Source organism: Lycorma delicatula, chromosome 4, assembly GCF_047948215.1.
Source record: "Lycorma delicatula isolate Av1 chromosome 4, ASM4794821v1, whole genome shotgun sequence".
In the NCBI taxonomy this organism is placed as follows: Eukaryota; Metazoa; Arthropoda; class Insecta; order Hemiptera; family Fulgoridae; genus Lycorma; species Lycorma delicatula.
The window spans coordinates 131,504,985-131,519,733 of record NC_134458.1 but is presented as its reverse complement, the minus strand read 5'-3'; the positions used below and the strand labels follow the sequence as shown (position 1 = coordinate 131,519,733).

Genomic DNA, 14,749 nt, shown 5'->3' with positions numbered 1-14,749 from the left:
TTTATATAGATTTCTGGCTCTACATTGATACATAGCTTATTGATATTTCATGGCATTTATTATTATTAATAGTTAACAATACAACTGTACATTCTTCCTTACAAATTAAGCATAAAAATGGTGGCAACATCACACCCAACTAATCTATGCTGACAGTAGTTTCACTACAGATTCTTCAGGTAAGTAATTCTTTACAAAAATTTACTTACATATAATATTATTATAAGATTAACTAATGCTATGGCTTGAAAATCTGAAACATATAAAAAAATATATATTCAAAATTTTTATAAAAATTAAAATATGTTTCATTATCAACTCCAACCCTATCAATCAATATATGATGAAGTAGTTACTTTGATAGTTATAAAAAAGTTATGGATGACTTCACTTCACAGAATAATTGGCAACCAATTGACATCATCATTCTGTGAGATAACACATCCAGGGAATCTCGTGCACAATAACACAATGTTTCATATTTTGTGGAATGTAGCACCATTGTGCTATAGAAAATCTGACTTACGTCTTCAGAAGTAATGTTATTGGAGGGAAAACATTAATTAATACTTAAATCATGTTTATACCAGAATCATGTACATAATGCTCAAAAGACTTCTGCTGTCTGTACAATCTCAAACACTTCACAACCATACAATATAAAAAAAGTATATTTGTGTGTGTTTGTGCGCACGCACGTGCTTTATTCACAGAGCAGAAAAATAAGTTTCTGATTTAAAAACTTACCATATTATGTAAAGCCTGTTGACCCCATTCTGGATCATTACGGGCACAATTAAAATGATGCAAGGCACTGTTTGTATTTCCACTGTACCAGTCATATAAACCTATTAAATTCAAAAGAAAAGATATTAAAAATGCATAGATAATAAATAATTAACTTAATTTTTAAAAATTACAAAGCATATAAACATACAAAGCAGTACATATACAAACAGAATCATAAGCTACATTTACACTACAGTCTCAAAATTACAAATTATTTTCATATACACCAACTTAATAGCTTAAAACCTAAAACTGGACTTATTATTTTTTTCAGTAACTTTTTATCAAAGCTGTTTTGTCAAGAAATTAGAGAACTTAAAAACATTCAATTAAAAACTTATTTACATAAAAAAAAAATATCCATCATTTATGTTTTATAATAAAATATATAAAAAAAATTTATATCCTTTTTTTATATTATTTTTAAGCTTCACTAAAAGAATTATTAATTTAAAATTAAATAAATATAAAATAAAAAACATGCAATATGCTATATTAAAATCACTCTTCTTTACTGTGGCTTTCTTGCCTTGCAGTGTCAAGCCCTATAGCCATTTTTTTATACCCATACTACTTTTCTTCCTCCCTCCTTAGCAAGCCTTCCCAACTGACAAAATTTTTTTCCTTTTTTTCAACAACTTACCAAGTTATGATGCTATTTATTTCTTGGCCTCCTCTTCTTTTACTTAGTGATTAGTGTTTTGGTTCTGGATTCCTTCAGTTTAGATTAATGACCAAACCAAATCCGCCACTTTCTATTAATTCAATCAGAGATTACTTAGCCTAATTCATACCATTTGATCACATTGTAAATCTTTGCCTTCCATTTTATCCTAGCCTCCTCTTCAATATTTCATTTCTGCAGCTGTTACGCAACCTTCATATTTTTTCAAGCATGGCCAAGGATTCTATGGTAAACAGCAAACGAGGAAAGACACCTATAAATTTACAATTTTGTCTTCATATTTGCCTAGCCTACAGGCTCCGCCATTTGGATATTTATTTAGTGTAACGTTATCGTTATATTATAGTTTGTTAATTTATTGTATTCACTATGACTTTGTTTATGGTTTTGTACTTGTTTTAGGGCTTTAATTGCGTTTTATTAGTAAGTGTTTTATTAGTTTTGTTTGGTATAAATTTGCGTAGAAGTCTGATAGGCTACCTAGGCTAGTTTGGTGTAGAATTAAAATTTCCTTTGAACTGTGCACCAAGGAGTTAAACCAACATTTCTATGTGTTTTGTTGTATATTTGTTTGTTTTTGTTGTTTAGTATTGCTTCAGTTTCTGATATTTGTTTATTTTTAAGTTAGCTGTTATTTTATTTTTAACAGCTGTTGTTGATAGCAACCACCTTTACTTGTATGTAGCTTGCAATTGGTCAACGTCGTCGGTGTACGTGCTTGTTATTGGCTAGTTATTTTTATGTGTTCATGTTTATAGTTTGTAAGCCAACATTGTTTTTGTTTATTTTGTGTTTAGTGTTAATAAATTACCACTGTTTAGGTTATTATTTCGGAAATGTCTGAAACTGAAGTAAAAAAGGGTAAGTTCAAACAAGCTGAACCTTGCGAAGAGATTACAGAGACAATTGATGTTAGGCTTGACGACTCTTTATCCGCTTCTGAAGATGAGGGGTTGCAAGCAAGTGCTTCCGATTCTTCGTGGGCTGGGAAAAGTACTGATCAATTAATGATTGAGAAGTTTTCTGAAGATAATGGGAGGGCTTGAGTTTCAGTCCTGCTAGTGCAGGCATTTGAAGAGAAGTACGACTTTTTGATTCAATGTTTGGAGAACCCAAGAGATGCTAAGGCTAATGTGCTGGGCAAGATGCTCCCTAACATCAGGGAACTAAAACACATTGTTGAGGCGTTGGCTAAGGTTATGAAAGATTGATTACTAAGCCTGAGGTGAGAGAGGTTATGAGGGGGATAGTTTCGGCCCCTTCCATTGTTCCACAGGGTAAACGCTACACAGAGTTTCTGAAAGGGAAGCGGGAGGCTAGTCTGTCCCATAAGCAGCCAGAGGTTGTGTTCGTCAACCTAAAGGAGGAGGCAATTTCTAAAACAACTAAGGAGATGAAGGATGAATTTCAGGCCATCCTTTGACATAAGAGGCAAAACCTGAGAATTCGTAATGTTAGAGAAACGAAGAAGGGTTTAGTCGTCATTGCTAACGGCAAAGAAACTGTGCGGGTCATCTCTGACTCCTTTATAATCGGAAAGTCAGACATGAAAGTCGACCCTAAAGCCAAGTGGCGTCCTAAGGTGTGAGGTTAAGTGCTATTCATGGGATATTTGAGGTTAGTCCTAAACTTTTCACCAACTTCACTGTGGAGGGCAGGTTGTTTGTAGGCATTTCTTCATGTAAGGTCAAGGAGTATTTAGATGTTCAGTGCTGTTTTAAGTGCTGCAGGTTTGGTCACAGGGTTAAGTTCTGTGAACATCCTGCAGTTTGTGCTCATTGTGGTGATGAAGGACATATGCGTGAGGAGTGTCCAAAGAAGACGGAGGGTCCGACTTATATTAATTGCAAAAATCTTCAAAAAGATCATAAGCACTCTGTGAACAGTAAAGATTGTGTTATCAGAGAGCTCTCGAAATATACTATAATTCTATTTCATTAAATGATTAGATTCGGTAAGTTCAATGCTCAGAGTGCTTACATTGCTCAAGATGAGTTTGGAGAGATTGTATTACATAGAGGTTTGGATGTTGTTTTGCTGCAGTACCCATATATTGTGTTCAGGGATCTGCCAGGTTTTTCTCATTGGATGAGATTCTATTGTGGTTCTGAAAGCATGTTCGCTGTTTTGTGCAGAAAGGAACTTGATTGTGTTTTATTAGACAGCTGTCGAATAATCACCATGTCGTTGTCCATATGGATGTTCAGAACTTGCATCTGTATGTTGCTAGTTCATATTTCCAGAATAGTGATCCTGCTGATCATAATCTTGCGGTTTGGGATAAAATCCTATGATTCTCTGACACTGGTCCAACCCTTATAGGTGCGAATGTGAATGCTAAGTCACTCTTGTAGCATTTCACCGATGTTGGCGGTGAATTAATACATGGCTTTTTGGCCCCGCATGATCTAAAGGTATATAACATAGGAGTTGCCCACCTATGTAGGTATGGTATATGGGCATCGATTGTTTGGTGCAACGAACACTGATGTTACCGTTGGTAGGTTTATCCCTAACAATGTTTGTAAGTGGAAGGTAGTTGATGATTGCTTGAGCGATCATCGATTGATTGTCTATGAAATTGCTGGTGGCTTGAGTAAGTGCTACCGATGTAACGTTCTAGTTCAGCTGTTGGGTGTTGGGGAGGAACTTATGTTACAAATTTAGATTCCATAATCAAAATCAAAAAAAAATTCGTTAGAATGATAAGTAAAAAAAGAACTACGGATCATTCTTTGCCAATATTTAGGGAATTGTCTATATTACCGCTACATTATTTATATGTTTATAAAGTAATGAAAATTTTCTTTATCAGAAGCGGTCATAGAGATAGTATGATAACCGAGTACGAACTTAGAAGTAACAGGAATGTATATGTACCCAGAGCAAATAAAACGAGTTATATGAAGTTCTTTTCAAGTACTGCTCCTAGATTGTATAACATACTTCCTAATCATATAAAGACCAGTAGGAACCTAAACACTTTCTTAAAGCTACTAAGACGATAGCTAATTAATATTGATGACGCTGAAAGTATGTTCCATGTAATTACATGATTTATGATTACATATATAATTAATTATAATGCTTTATACTATTAGTCTTAACATAGTAATAGATTTTTTACATATATAACTTAGCAGGTAGCACTGGATGAAAGGTTTATTAGTAAACATAATAATTGACGACGATTGATCTTCTCTATACTTAACTGCAGAAAAGATAAGTTTCCACCAGACTAATCATGAATTGAACCAAAACTAATCCTCCTATATAAGATAAAACCGTTTACTTTGTCCCCTTACTCTTACCTAAAAAGATTAATAGAAAAGGGATGGTGCCACAAAACGGGCAAGACCCTTGTGGTCACCTAATCTTTCATCTTTTACAAATAATATAAATTAAGTATAATTAAGTTAAGTAATATTATAATTAGTATTAGGATTACTCCATCAATTATTAATTCTGTAAAAGTGAAAGAAATAAAGAAATAAAAAAAAAGGGTCGTTTCCTGCACAGGCATGTGGACAGGAAGAAATTTGTTGATTTACTTTCAACCAGGCTCTGAGTTTTGGATCGGAGTCTGGATGTCTTGGATTTGGAAGATCTGGCAGTTGGTTTATCAGCGGCTTTTTCTTGATGCCGCTGAGTGTTCAATTCCCCAAAGTTCTGGTCGAGAGAGGATTGTATCATGGTGGAATAGGGAGCTGTCTGGCATGACGAGGACAGTTTGTCGCTTGCGGAGAACTTCTCAACATGAGGGTGATCCGGAACAATGGGCCGTCCTTGTTGCTGAATATAGGACCCTGAGGTGTCATTACTTTCATAAACTCCAAACTGCAAAAAAGGACTCCTGACATTCCTTTGTTCATGAGCAGGGGAAGAGAGATCCCTGGGGCATAGTATACAGGCTGTTGGGACACGACAAAAGGACATTCTTCTGTCTGTTCTCTCGACCAGGTTTGGTGTAATTTTGGATACTTCTGAGATTTTACACAAATTACTAGACGATTTATTGCCTGATGATAGTGAAGTGGGAGAGACCGCATAACATCTGTGGGTGCAGCGAGAGGTCACTCAGTTCCGCAGGGATGCAGTGTCCTTGGAGATCACAGAGGCTGAGGTGCGTCATGCTATCTGTAGTTTAGATAGGGGGTAAGGCCCTAGGCTTTGATGGAATAACAGCAGAGCTTCTTGTTTGTTCAGTTGGAGTGAGTGTGAGAGTTGTCACACATGTATTTAATAAATTGTTGTTTGGAGGATATTTCCCTGTGTGTTGGAAGAAAGGGATTGTGAAATTGTTGTTTAAAGGTGGCGAAAGCATCCTGCTGTTAGTTCATCATATAGGCCTCTGATGTTACTTCCAGTTATTGGCAAGGTCTTTGAAAAGGTTCAGTATTTGCGTATAAATGATGATGCAAAGATTCCCCATCAACAATCTTTGCAGACTGTTGATGCAGAATCAGTATGGGTTTCATCCTGGAAAGGGTACAGAGGAGGCCATACTCCATGTGAAGAGTATGGTAACAACCAGTGAGGTGGAATATGTCCTGCGGATTTTCCTGGACATTTTCAGAGCATTCAATAATCTATGGTGGCCTTCTCCTATTTACCAACACCAAAAAAGAGAATGAACTGTAAGTGAATTGCAAGTTATGCAAAGTTACTTCAGTTATTGGAATGTGCTGCTCCGCGAGTATGGCCATGAGGTTGGCAAAACGCTGTCTAAGGGATGTCCCAAGGCAGCATGTTGGGTCCATTATTGTGGGTGGTGGAGATTCTCTCCTGTGGCTGAGGTTGCCAATCGCGTGTTGCATCGTGGTTTATGCTGACGATGGCCTCCTGCTGGTCAAAGGAAGCTCGCAGAGGGAGGTTGAGCTCCAGGCCACTCGAGCTTGCAGGATGCTTGAGCTGTGGGGTTATCAACACACGATGATGTTTAGCCCGGAAAAGACCACAATGATGCTCCTCAAAAGCTGTTTGGCAATGAGTCGGCATGTCGGTGTTTAGATGGTAGGCCAACGTATAAAATATGTTCAGGTTCAAAAGTACCATGAGGCGTTTCTTGATGAGAAACTGCAATTTAAGAAGCACCTTCAATACATCATGGAAAGGGTCTGCAATGCCTTCTTCAGTATTCAACGTGAGGTCAATCCTAATTGGGGTCTTAACTTTAAGACCATGAGCATACTGTATAAAGGCGTGTGTGAAGCTATTATGCTATATGCAGCGCCAGTTTGGGCGGATAGGCTAAAATATAGAAGTTATTGGGACATATTATTAAGGGCTCAACACCTAATATTGTTAATGGTAACAGGTGGTTACCACTATTTCACAGGAGGCAGTCTTGGTGATTGCAGGCGTGAAACCGATAGACTTGATTGCATCTGAGAAGCAGCAGTGGTATGTTGCTAAGTCCGGTGAATTGACTTCGGATAAAGTTCAAGAAATTGAACAACATGGCAATGCCTTGTGGCAGGCCAGGTGGGATGAGACAGATGGTGGGTGTTATATGCATGATCTCTCTCCAAATGTTGTTGGTTTGCAGGATGCCTCTTGGGTGCACCCTAATAAATATGTGACACAATTTCTTTCCGGCCATGGTGCTTTTAGGGACAGACTGCAGAAATTTGGCCTGGTAGATTCTGGGGTGTGTCCTCAGTGTGGACAATTGGACAACACCTACCATGTTCTTTATAAATGCTCAAAATACAAGTTAATGTGTATGGAGACCATCCGTCAGGTCGATCTTATCAGGTCGGTGTTGGATCTCCGTGTAAACTGAAGAAGCAAGCTGAATGGGCAATAGTGGAGAGTTTTGTAGTGTACTTAGCAAAGGAAAGGTTGGATTTCTCTTTTATTCTGTTTTTGTTGTTCTTGTTTTGTTTTGTTTCAATGTTACCATGTTATTGTTCAATGTAATATTTTTATGTTTCATGTTGTGTGTTGAACTTACTTCTACCTTCTACAGGTAGGTAATTCCTTTGTTACTTAGATATTTTCAGTCTTACTTAAGATTCTGTGAGATGTGTTTTATTTTGAGTTCATTAATTAGTAGTACACCGATGGGAATGTCACTAGTGGCATTTGCACTGGTGGCATCTTGGTTGAGGGGAATTGGTCAAAAGCCAAGGTTTCGAAGATGACCTCCAGTAAAGCCAATAAGGGCTCAGAACGGAGGCGGTGGGTGTCTTCCCCTACAGGGTCAGGATGGTCACTTTCCAGTGTGTTGGAAGCATAGAGACTTGGTACTGTTGTTCAAAGGTGGCGACAAAGATCCTAATGTTAGTTCTTCTTACCGTCCACTAATGCTCTTGCCTGCGATTGACAAGGTTTTTGAGAAGGTCCTATTTTTGCGTATAGATTGGTCTCATTGATCATTTGCTAATAGACAACCAGTATGGTTTCTGACCAGGCCAGAACACTGAGGATGCCACACTAAAGGTGATGGATATAGCTTCCTCTATTTCATACAAATATGTATTAAGGATTTTTCTGAACATATCCAGGGCATTTAATAAACTTACTGTTATTGCAGAAGTGTAAGTGTACACGAAATGAATTAGAAGTGCTCTAAAGTTATTTCAGCCATCAAACAGTTTCCCTGCGTGATGGCGGCTCGGAGGTTCACAAAACCTTAACTAAAGAATGCCCTCAGGGCAGTGTTCTGAGTCCCCTTTTTTGAATCATAAAATTCGATTACATGTTGCGTTTGAGGTTGCCATGTCGTTGCTTATACTGATGAAGCACTGTTACTGATTGAAGGAGATTCGCGTAACAAGGTGCTCATACATGTGGAAAACTCCAACTGTGAAGTCTCCAACATAAGATGATTTTCAGCCCACAGAAAACCACAATGATGTTGCTTAAAGGCCGATTGGCTGCTTCCCGACAAATCCGGGTTTGGATGGCTGGTCTCCCCAGTCTCCCCAATCGGTAAATTATGGTTCAGAAATATACATGGGTGTTATCTTGATGAAAATTTTTGGTGCAAGGAACATCTACAGTATGTGGCAAAAAAGGCCGGTTGATGCTTTTTATGGAATCCATAGTCATTCATCTTGATTGGGAGTTGAATTACCGCACCATGCGTATCCTTTACAAAGATGACATTGAGAGGCTATTATGCTATAGACTGCACCTGTCTGGGCTCATTGCTTGGCTTTTAGGTATTACGTGGACATCTTGCTGTGGGCCCAGTGACTCCTCTTGCTGGCTGTTATAGGCGATTATAGAACAGTCTCGCGTGAGGCAGTCTGTGTTATGGTCGGAGTCAAATCAATAGATATTTAGGCTAATGAGCATAAGGAACGCTACATTTCCAAGGTAAATAACTGATTGACATCAGAATGAAAACAGGAGATTGAAGACTAGTGTCTTGCGTCTTGGCAGGTCAGATGGGACGAAACACAAACTGATCTCATAGTATCAAATCTGACTAGGCGCAGGGTTCTCGCTTCCAGTCAGTTAGTTTGAGGGAATCATGTTAGGTTGAATGTGAAGATGTTCGTTTGAGGCCTACGTGAAGGCAAAATTTGATTTGTATTTTATTGATGCAAATGTCTGCCGAGGCATTTACATTGGTGGCATCCCGAGCGAGACCTGGCTGATGATTGTGAGATGCAATCAATTAGAGAGTCTAAAGATGACCTCTAGTAAAGCCTCTCAGGGCTCGAAACAGAGGGGGTGGTGTGGCAACCAGTAACGTCACAAGGTGGGTGTCTTCCCCCTATGGTGTTGGGTTGGTCTATAGGTAAACTTCACAAATCATTTGTTTAACGGCTGATTTTCCAAGTCAAAGGTTCTGAGGTTTAAATTCTAATAAAAGTTAGTTACTTTTATGCAGATTTGAATACTAGAAAATCAATACCAGGGTAATTCGGTGGTTGGGATTCAATTAACCACATCTCAGAAATGTACGCCTGATTCTGTATAAGACTACATCTCATTTACACATCATACATATCATTGTCTAACTGGTCATTGGGGAGTTCCTTATTGTTCACTAGAAAGAGACTGCAACGTACACATTAGGAATAAAAAATATTCACATACAAGTATGCTATTATTTTTTATCTATTTTAATTTTTCTATGCAAAATAAACTATTAATTACTGAAAAACCTATTGTGTGCTTTTGATATGTAGAAAACTGTACAAAACATTCTTTAGCTTAAGGTTAATGTAAACTGATTTATTAAACAGGATTTCATTTTGGCCATTACATCTTTATTGTCACACCCTTTAATACAAAGAATGCTATTCCAGGAGACATCCCAGAAATTGTATAACCATCAAATTGAATAGAATGCCTTATCCAAGATCCTCCTTAATGCAGTGCTCCTTAATGGATTGTACTGTTTTAATCCCAGTTTTTGATATGGTAATAACCATACATTATACATATATTAAATTAACATACATATATTAAACAAACTGGGCTCATCACTCCCTTTGTTCAACTTCCTTCTTCACCCTAAAATTGCTAAATTGTTATTTTATCCATGTTACCATGACATACAGTTGAGTATGTATAAAATAAAACTTTTATTTTTAGCCATCAAAATTTATTGATTTTGATTGTGATTCTGATTACAGCACAGAAAAGAAAAAAAAAGAAGAAAACTGATATCAAAATGACCCCAAAACTGGAAAATATAACTTTAAAATTGTTTACTTTTTACTTTTAATATGCGATCTCTTCCTTTAAATAATGCACAAAAATAAGAATATATTTTGTATATATCATTTGATAGATACTAATCTATCAAAATAAAACTATACAGCTGATTAAAATTAAATGGAATTTTCTTAACCACCTAACCACTTATGTTGTAAGGTTCTCCTTTGAAAGATCCTTCATATTTTTTCAATACATCATCTTTTAACTACTAAATATATTTGCGACACGTAAAATACCAAAACTGCTGCTTTAACTGAATTGCATATGTAACACATAATATTTCAAATTAACTGAGAATGTATTGAAAAAATGTGACAGTTCAACTTGTTAAACAGAAAGGTACTTAGATAAAAAAAAATATTATATATATATATATATATATATATATATAATACTGATTACTGTATATTCTTAAAAAACAAGCACCACATGCAAAACTTTTGCTTTGAAGGCAAATAATCCAGCTATCAAACTGGATTGATCGTATGTAAAAATATATCAGTTAAGTAAGCCAACAGCAACATATACTCATTATTCTGTGTAAAAACATTAAGAATGGGATTTGTTTATCCTAGAAAAATATTATTGATTCATTTCACAATTCCAATAACTGGATTAACACTTTCCCCTGTGATAACCATCTAACTTCTGCATGGAAAAGACAACATTTTTTTCCACCCATTTCATCACATAGTTTAGCAAACAGCCTACTCTGTATGGCCAACTTAATAAATGTAATCATTTTTACAGCTTTACAAAGAATTTGTTTGAGATTTTCCAACATATTTTTTCTGGCAAGAGCATATCTATGAAGGAAGCAGTGCATCCATCTGCCCTTGGTATAAGACGATCTTTTAATTTTTTCAAAATTCCACTGTGCTTTTCTGCAATATTCCACTTTTCTTTACTGCAATACATTTTGTGCAATCGATGTTATAGTTTTTAGTAGCTTCATAAAAGACATCAAAAAGATGCACCATCCTGTTGCTTGACCAGGTATTAATTTGCAAAATAATTCTTTGACTGATCTATCCCTATTGCATTCACATCTCACAAAACATAAGAACTGAGAAATGTTTGCCACATTTGTGTTGATTCATCAAATTGAATATTAAGAAATTCACTTGAACTCACTCTCTGAATTATCTGATCACAAACATTGGCAGTCATGTCATAATTTGTCTTGATACTGTCATTAGAAAGCAGATTTTTTTCAGTTTCTTGCTTCTTCCACATCTATTAAAACACTAATCATATCAATTTCAGCAGGCAATATGAGGTTTTCTGCAATTGTATGGGGGTCTGGACATCTTAGCTTCTCTTAATGCTACAATATAAGATGTTACAAGTATACTTTTTATTAGTGTGGTCTGAGATACAACTAGAAGTTTGTTGATTTCTCGAAGTATATAATTTTCTTTTGAAATATTCCAAGGGTTTGCTTTTATGATCCAGATGTTTAGTTTCCAAGTGTCAAATTAATTTTGATGGCTTCATTTTTTCATTGGAAAGCACTAAAAAGCAAACAATGCACTGTGGTTTTCTATCCAATTAGGTAAAACTATAATTTAAATAACTGTTATTGTACAATCTTGTTTTTTCACCAATCAATTCACTGGATGTAGGTAACTCACTTTGTTTTTTCACAAATTTATTCATTTTGTATAAGAATCTAATTGAAAAAAAAAAACACAGTTACACCGTTTGACCATTTACTAAAAACACTGAAACCCCAATTATTAGTTTATTGAAACTAGACTTTTAAAAACTTAAATAAAGGCACCAGACGCACACTTTGCATTCAAAACTAAACTGATGTTCTGCAATCCCTTATGCCTCTTTTATACTGCTGAGAGCAAGACGTGTTCAAACATATCATTTGCATGTTCGAATATGATGCCTTCACAGTGAATATTATGCAAGCAGATCAAATTTCAAGGAATACATACACATCAAGTTGGAAACTGTAAATTTCTCATGTTTGTACACTACATATATGCATATTCATACCCATTGCTCTCAACACAGCTAAATAGTTTTAACTAGGTTTCACTGGGTTAGGGTTAGAGGGTTGCAAAATATTTACTATAAATTTTTTTTTACTTTTTTGGGGGTTGCAAAGCTAAAAACAGTTAAGAATCACTGCTCTAACTAGTTTCAGGTATGTTTGACATGCTAGAAGCAACACAGTTACATCCTATTTCATGTACACATATTTTATTAAGTTTAACCTTTAATGTGTTTTTCTGTACAAAGTATATAAAGTACAAGCCACATTTTGCCATACTCTGTACATATTTTCATATGGCATCATATGCTACAATCTTAGTGCAATATTGTTAAAATGAACCTTAATGGTTTTTTCTTCGCCTTTAATACTTTACATTAAACAAGTTCTAACTTGAAACAAATGTTTTCACATTACATTCTGGTTCATATTGTTGTGTGAACCAGCTGTTTCTTTATTTACTTTTTCTGTTGTTAAATAAGCTTTAGAACAAATGTTTTGACATTACATTCCAGTTAATATCATTGTGTAAACCAGCTGTTTCTTTGTTTACTTTATCTGTTGTTGTTGAAACATGTCTCCAGTTTTTACACTACTACTACTACTACTACTACTACTACTACTACTACTACTACTACTACTACTACTTGTTTGTAAAATTTATTTTTATTGTTTGAATGCTTTTTATAAGATATTTATTTCATTTTTCAAATATTTTTTCTGTAATTTTTTTTAAATAAACATAAAGATACAATTTCTTTATATATAAAGTGCTCTGTAAATGCTTTTTTATATTATATAAATTTATTGCATAAGCAATACAAACTTTACAAAAATATGAATTAACTGAAAAAAAAAAAAAATTTGAATAGTTTTAATTTTAGCTACAAATTTTATTGTCAATTAAAAAAAACTCGCAAGTAGGAGGTAAAAATGAAATTGGAAGAATACAGTGAAGAGTTATTTAGATTAGTAATGCAGAAGAAATTACAAACAAGAAGACAATTGATATTGGGATGTTTGATTCTAAAATGGCATGCACCCTGATTTTACAAAGGAATTTTCTAGCTTAATTTATATGCTATAAGTAAACACTAACAAACTTAAAAAGAATTACATCATTAACAGGTCATCATTACATCATTGTAACTAAGTGCAATTCAATAAACTTAATGAAATTAAATTTTGCTAATGAATTTTTTTTATAATGCATCAATTATTACCGGTACAATAGGAAAGACCTGGCTGATTGGGAGCAGCTGCAGCTGCTGCTTCAAGAAATCCTCTGGCTTCAGGAAGTTGTGCAGTACGTCGTTTGACCTCAATAAGTCTAGCTAATGCTACCCAATATGCAGGACGGCGTGAAAGAAGCTGAGCAAAATGAATACCAGCACCAACAAAATCAACACGACGAAATGCTAAATCAGCTAACATTAATAACGCAGGTTCATTATTTGGTTCAACATTCAATAATGAAGAGCATGTTGTCTGGCAGGAATTCCAGTCATTTACCTAATAATCAAAAGATTATATCAATAAATACAATTTTACACAATTAACAGTAATAATCATTACAATATCCTCTTCTAGCCAGAATTCTGACTGTTCAATAACAGACATAATATAAGTATGATTTTTTAGTCATGATCAAAATAATTCTGTTATTTCAATCATGACTGAGGATGTAGGATTCCACAGAAGTACTTTCATGAAAAATTAAGCTGTCTTATCTCAATATATTGTACCTAGGTGATTTATTTGATAGAATTTAAATATAATTTAACAGTGCAGAGGAGTAATAAGAATCTTAAAAAGATTAATTTCAATACATCCACATCATTCCAGTACTGAACAAAAAGAATTTGCATATGCGTTCATAATACAATCAATTGTTTTTTAAACAGAGAACACTCCAATAAATCAACAATTTTTAAAAGAATTATATATAATGTAATTATAAAATTTATTACCAAATGAAAAAGCAAGATGCTGCAAAAATCTATTCTTAGAAATTAATATAGTAAGTTTAGCTTACTTTTTATTAATTACAAGTGTTTTGGTGGTTTATATTTCATATAATATTAAATTTTATTAACACAGTGGTCAATATGTTAATGAATTATTTCAATTTTTAAAAATATATATATATATATATATATATATATATATATATATATATATACATATACATCATCAGCAGTCCATAGACATTGATCTAAGTATCATCATATATATATATATGGTGTATTTTTAAAATAAGATTTGTATTGAAATAAAAACAAAACTGAAATTTATGGACAAACTTTATTACTTACACATAAAAACTACATTACTACAATCTACATAGCTGCCTTCATCTTCAACATTTTTCATGCTTCACTAGCTTTTTCATTTCCTCATCAAAAAATTCTATCACCAGTCATTTAAACCACATAATAATGCCATTTTTCAATTCATCATCACTGTAAAATCTTTGTAATGTAAGCCACTAATTACGGTGAAGAAAAAGAAAATAATTAGTGGGAGCTAGGTCAGGGCTGTATTGAGAATGATTAAAGATTTTCTAATGAAATTTTTCAAACTGC

At 34.6% G+C, this 14,749-nt stretch overlaps 1 protein-coding gene across 5 annotated transcripts in view; it reads right to left on the bottom strand.

The window, feature by feature from the left end:
* LOC142323876 (tetratricopeptide repeat protein 21B) overlaps positions 1–14,749 on the bottom strand; it is a 107,998-nt gene that overhangs the window by 13,073 nt on the left and 80,176 nt on the right. For all 5 annotated transcript variants that reach the window (XM_075364177.1, XM_075364178.1, XM_075364182.1 and 2 more), the window contains 2 exons: positions 13,388–13,676; positions 748–848 (listed from right to left, as the gene is read on the bottom strand). In XM_075364177.1, coding sequence (XP_075220292.1) covers positions 748–848; positions 13,388–13,676 — 390 coding nt within the window. The remainder of the gene's footprint in view (positions 1–747; positions 849–13,387; positions 13,677–14,749) is intronic.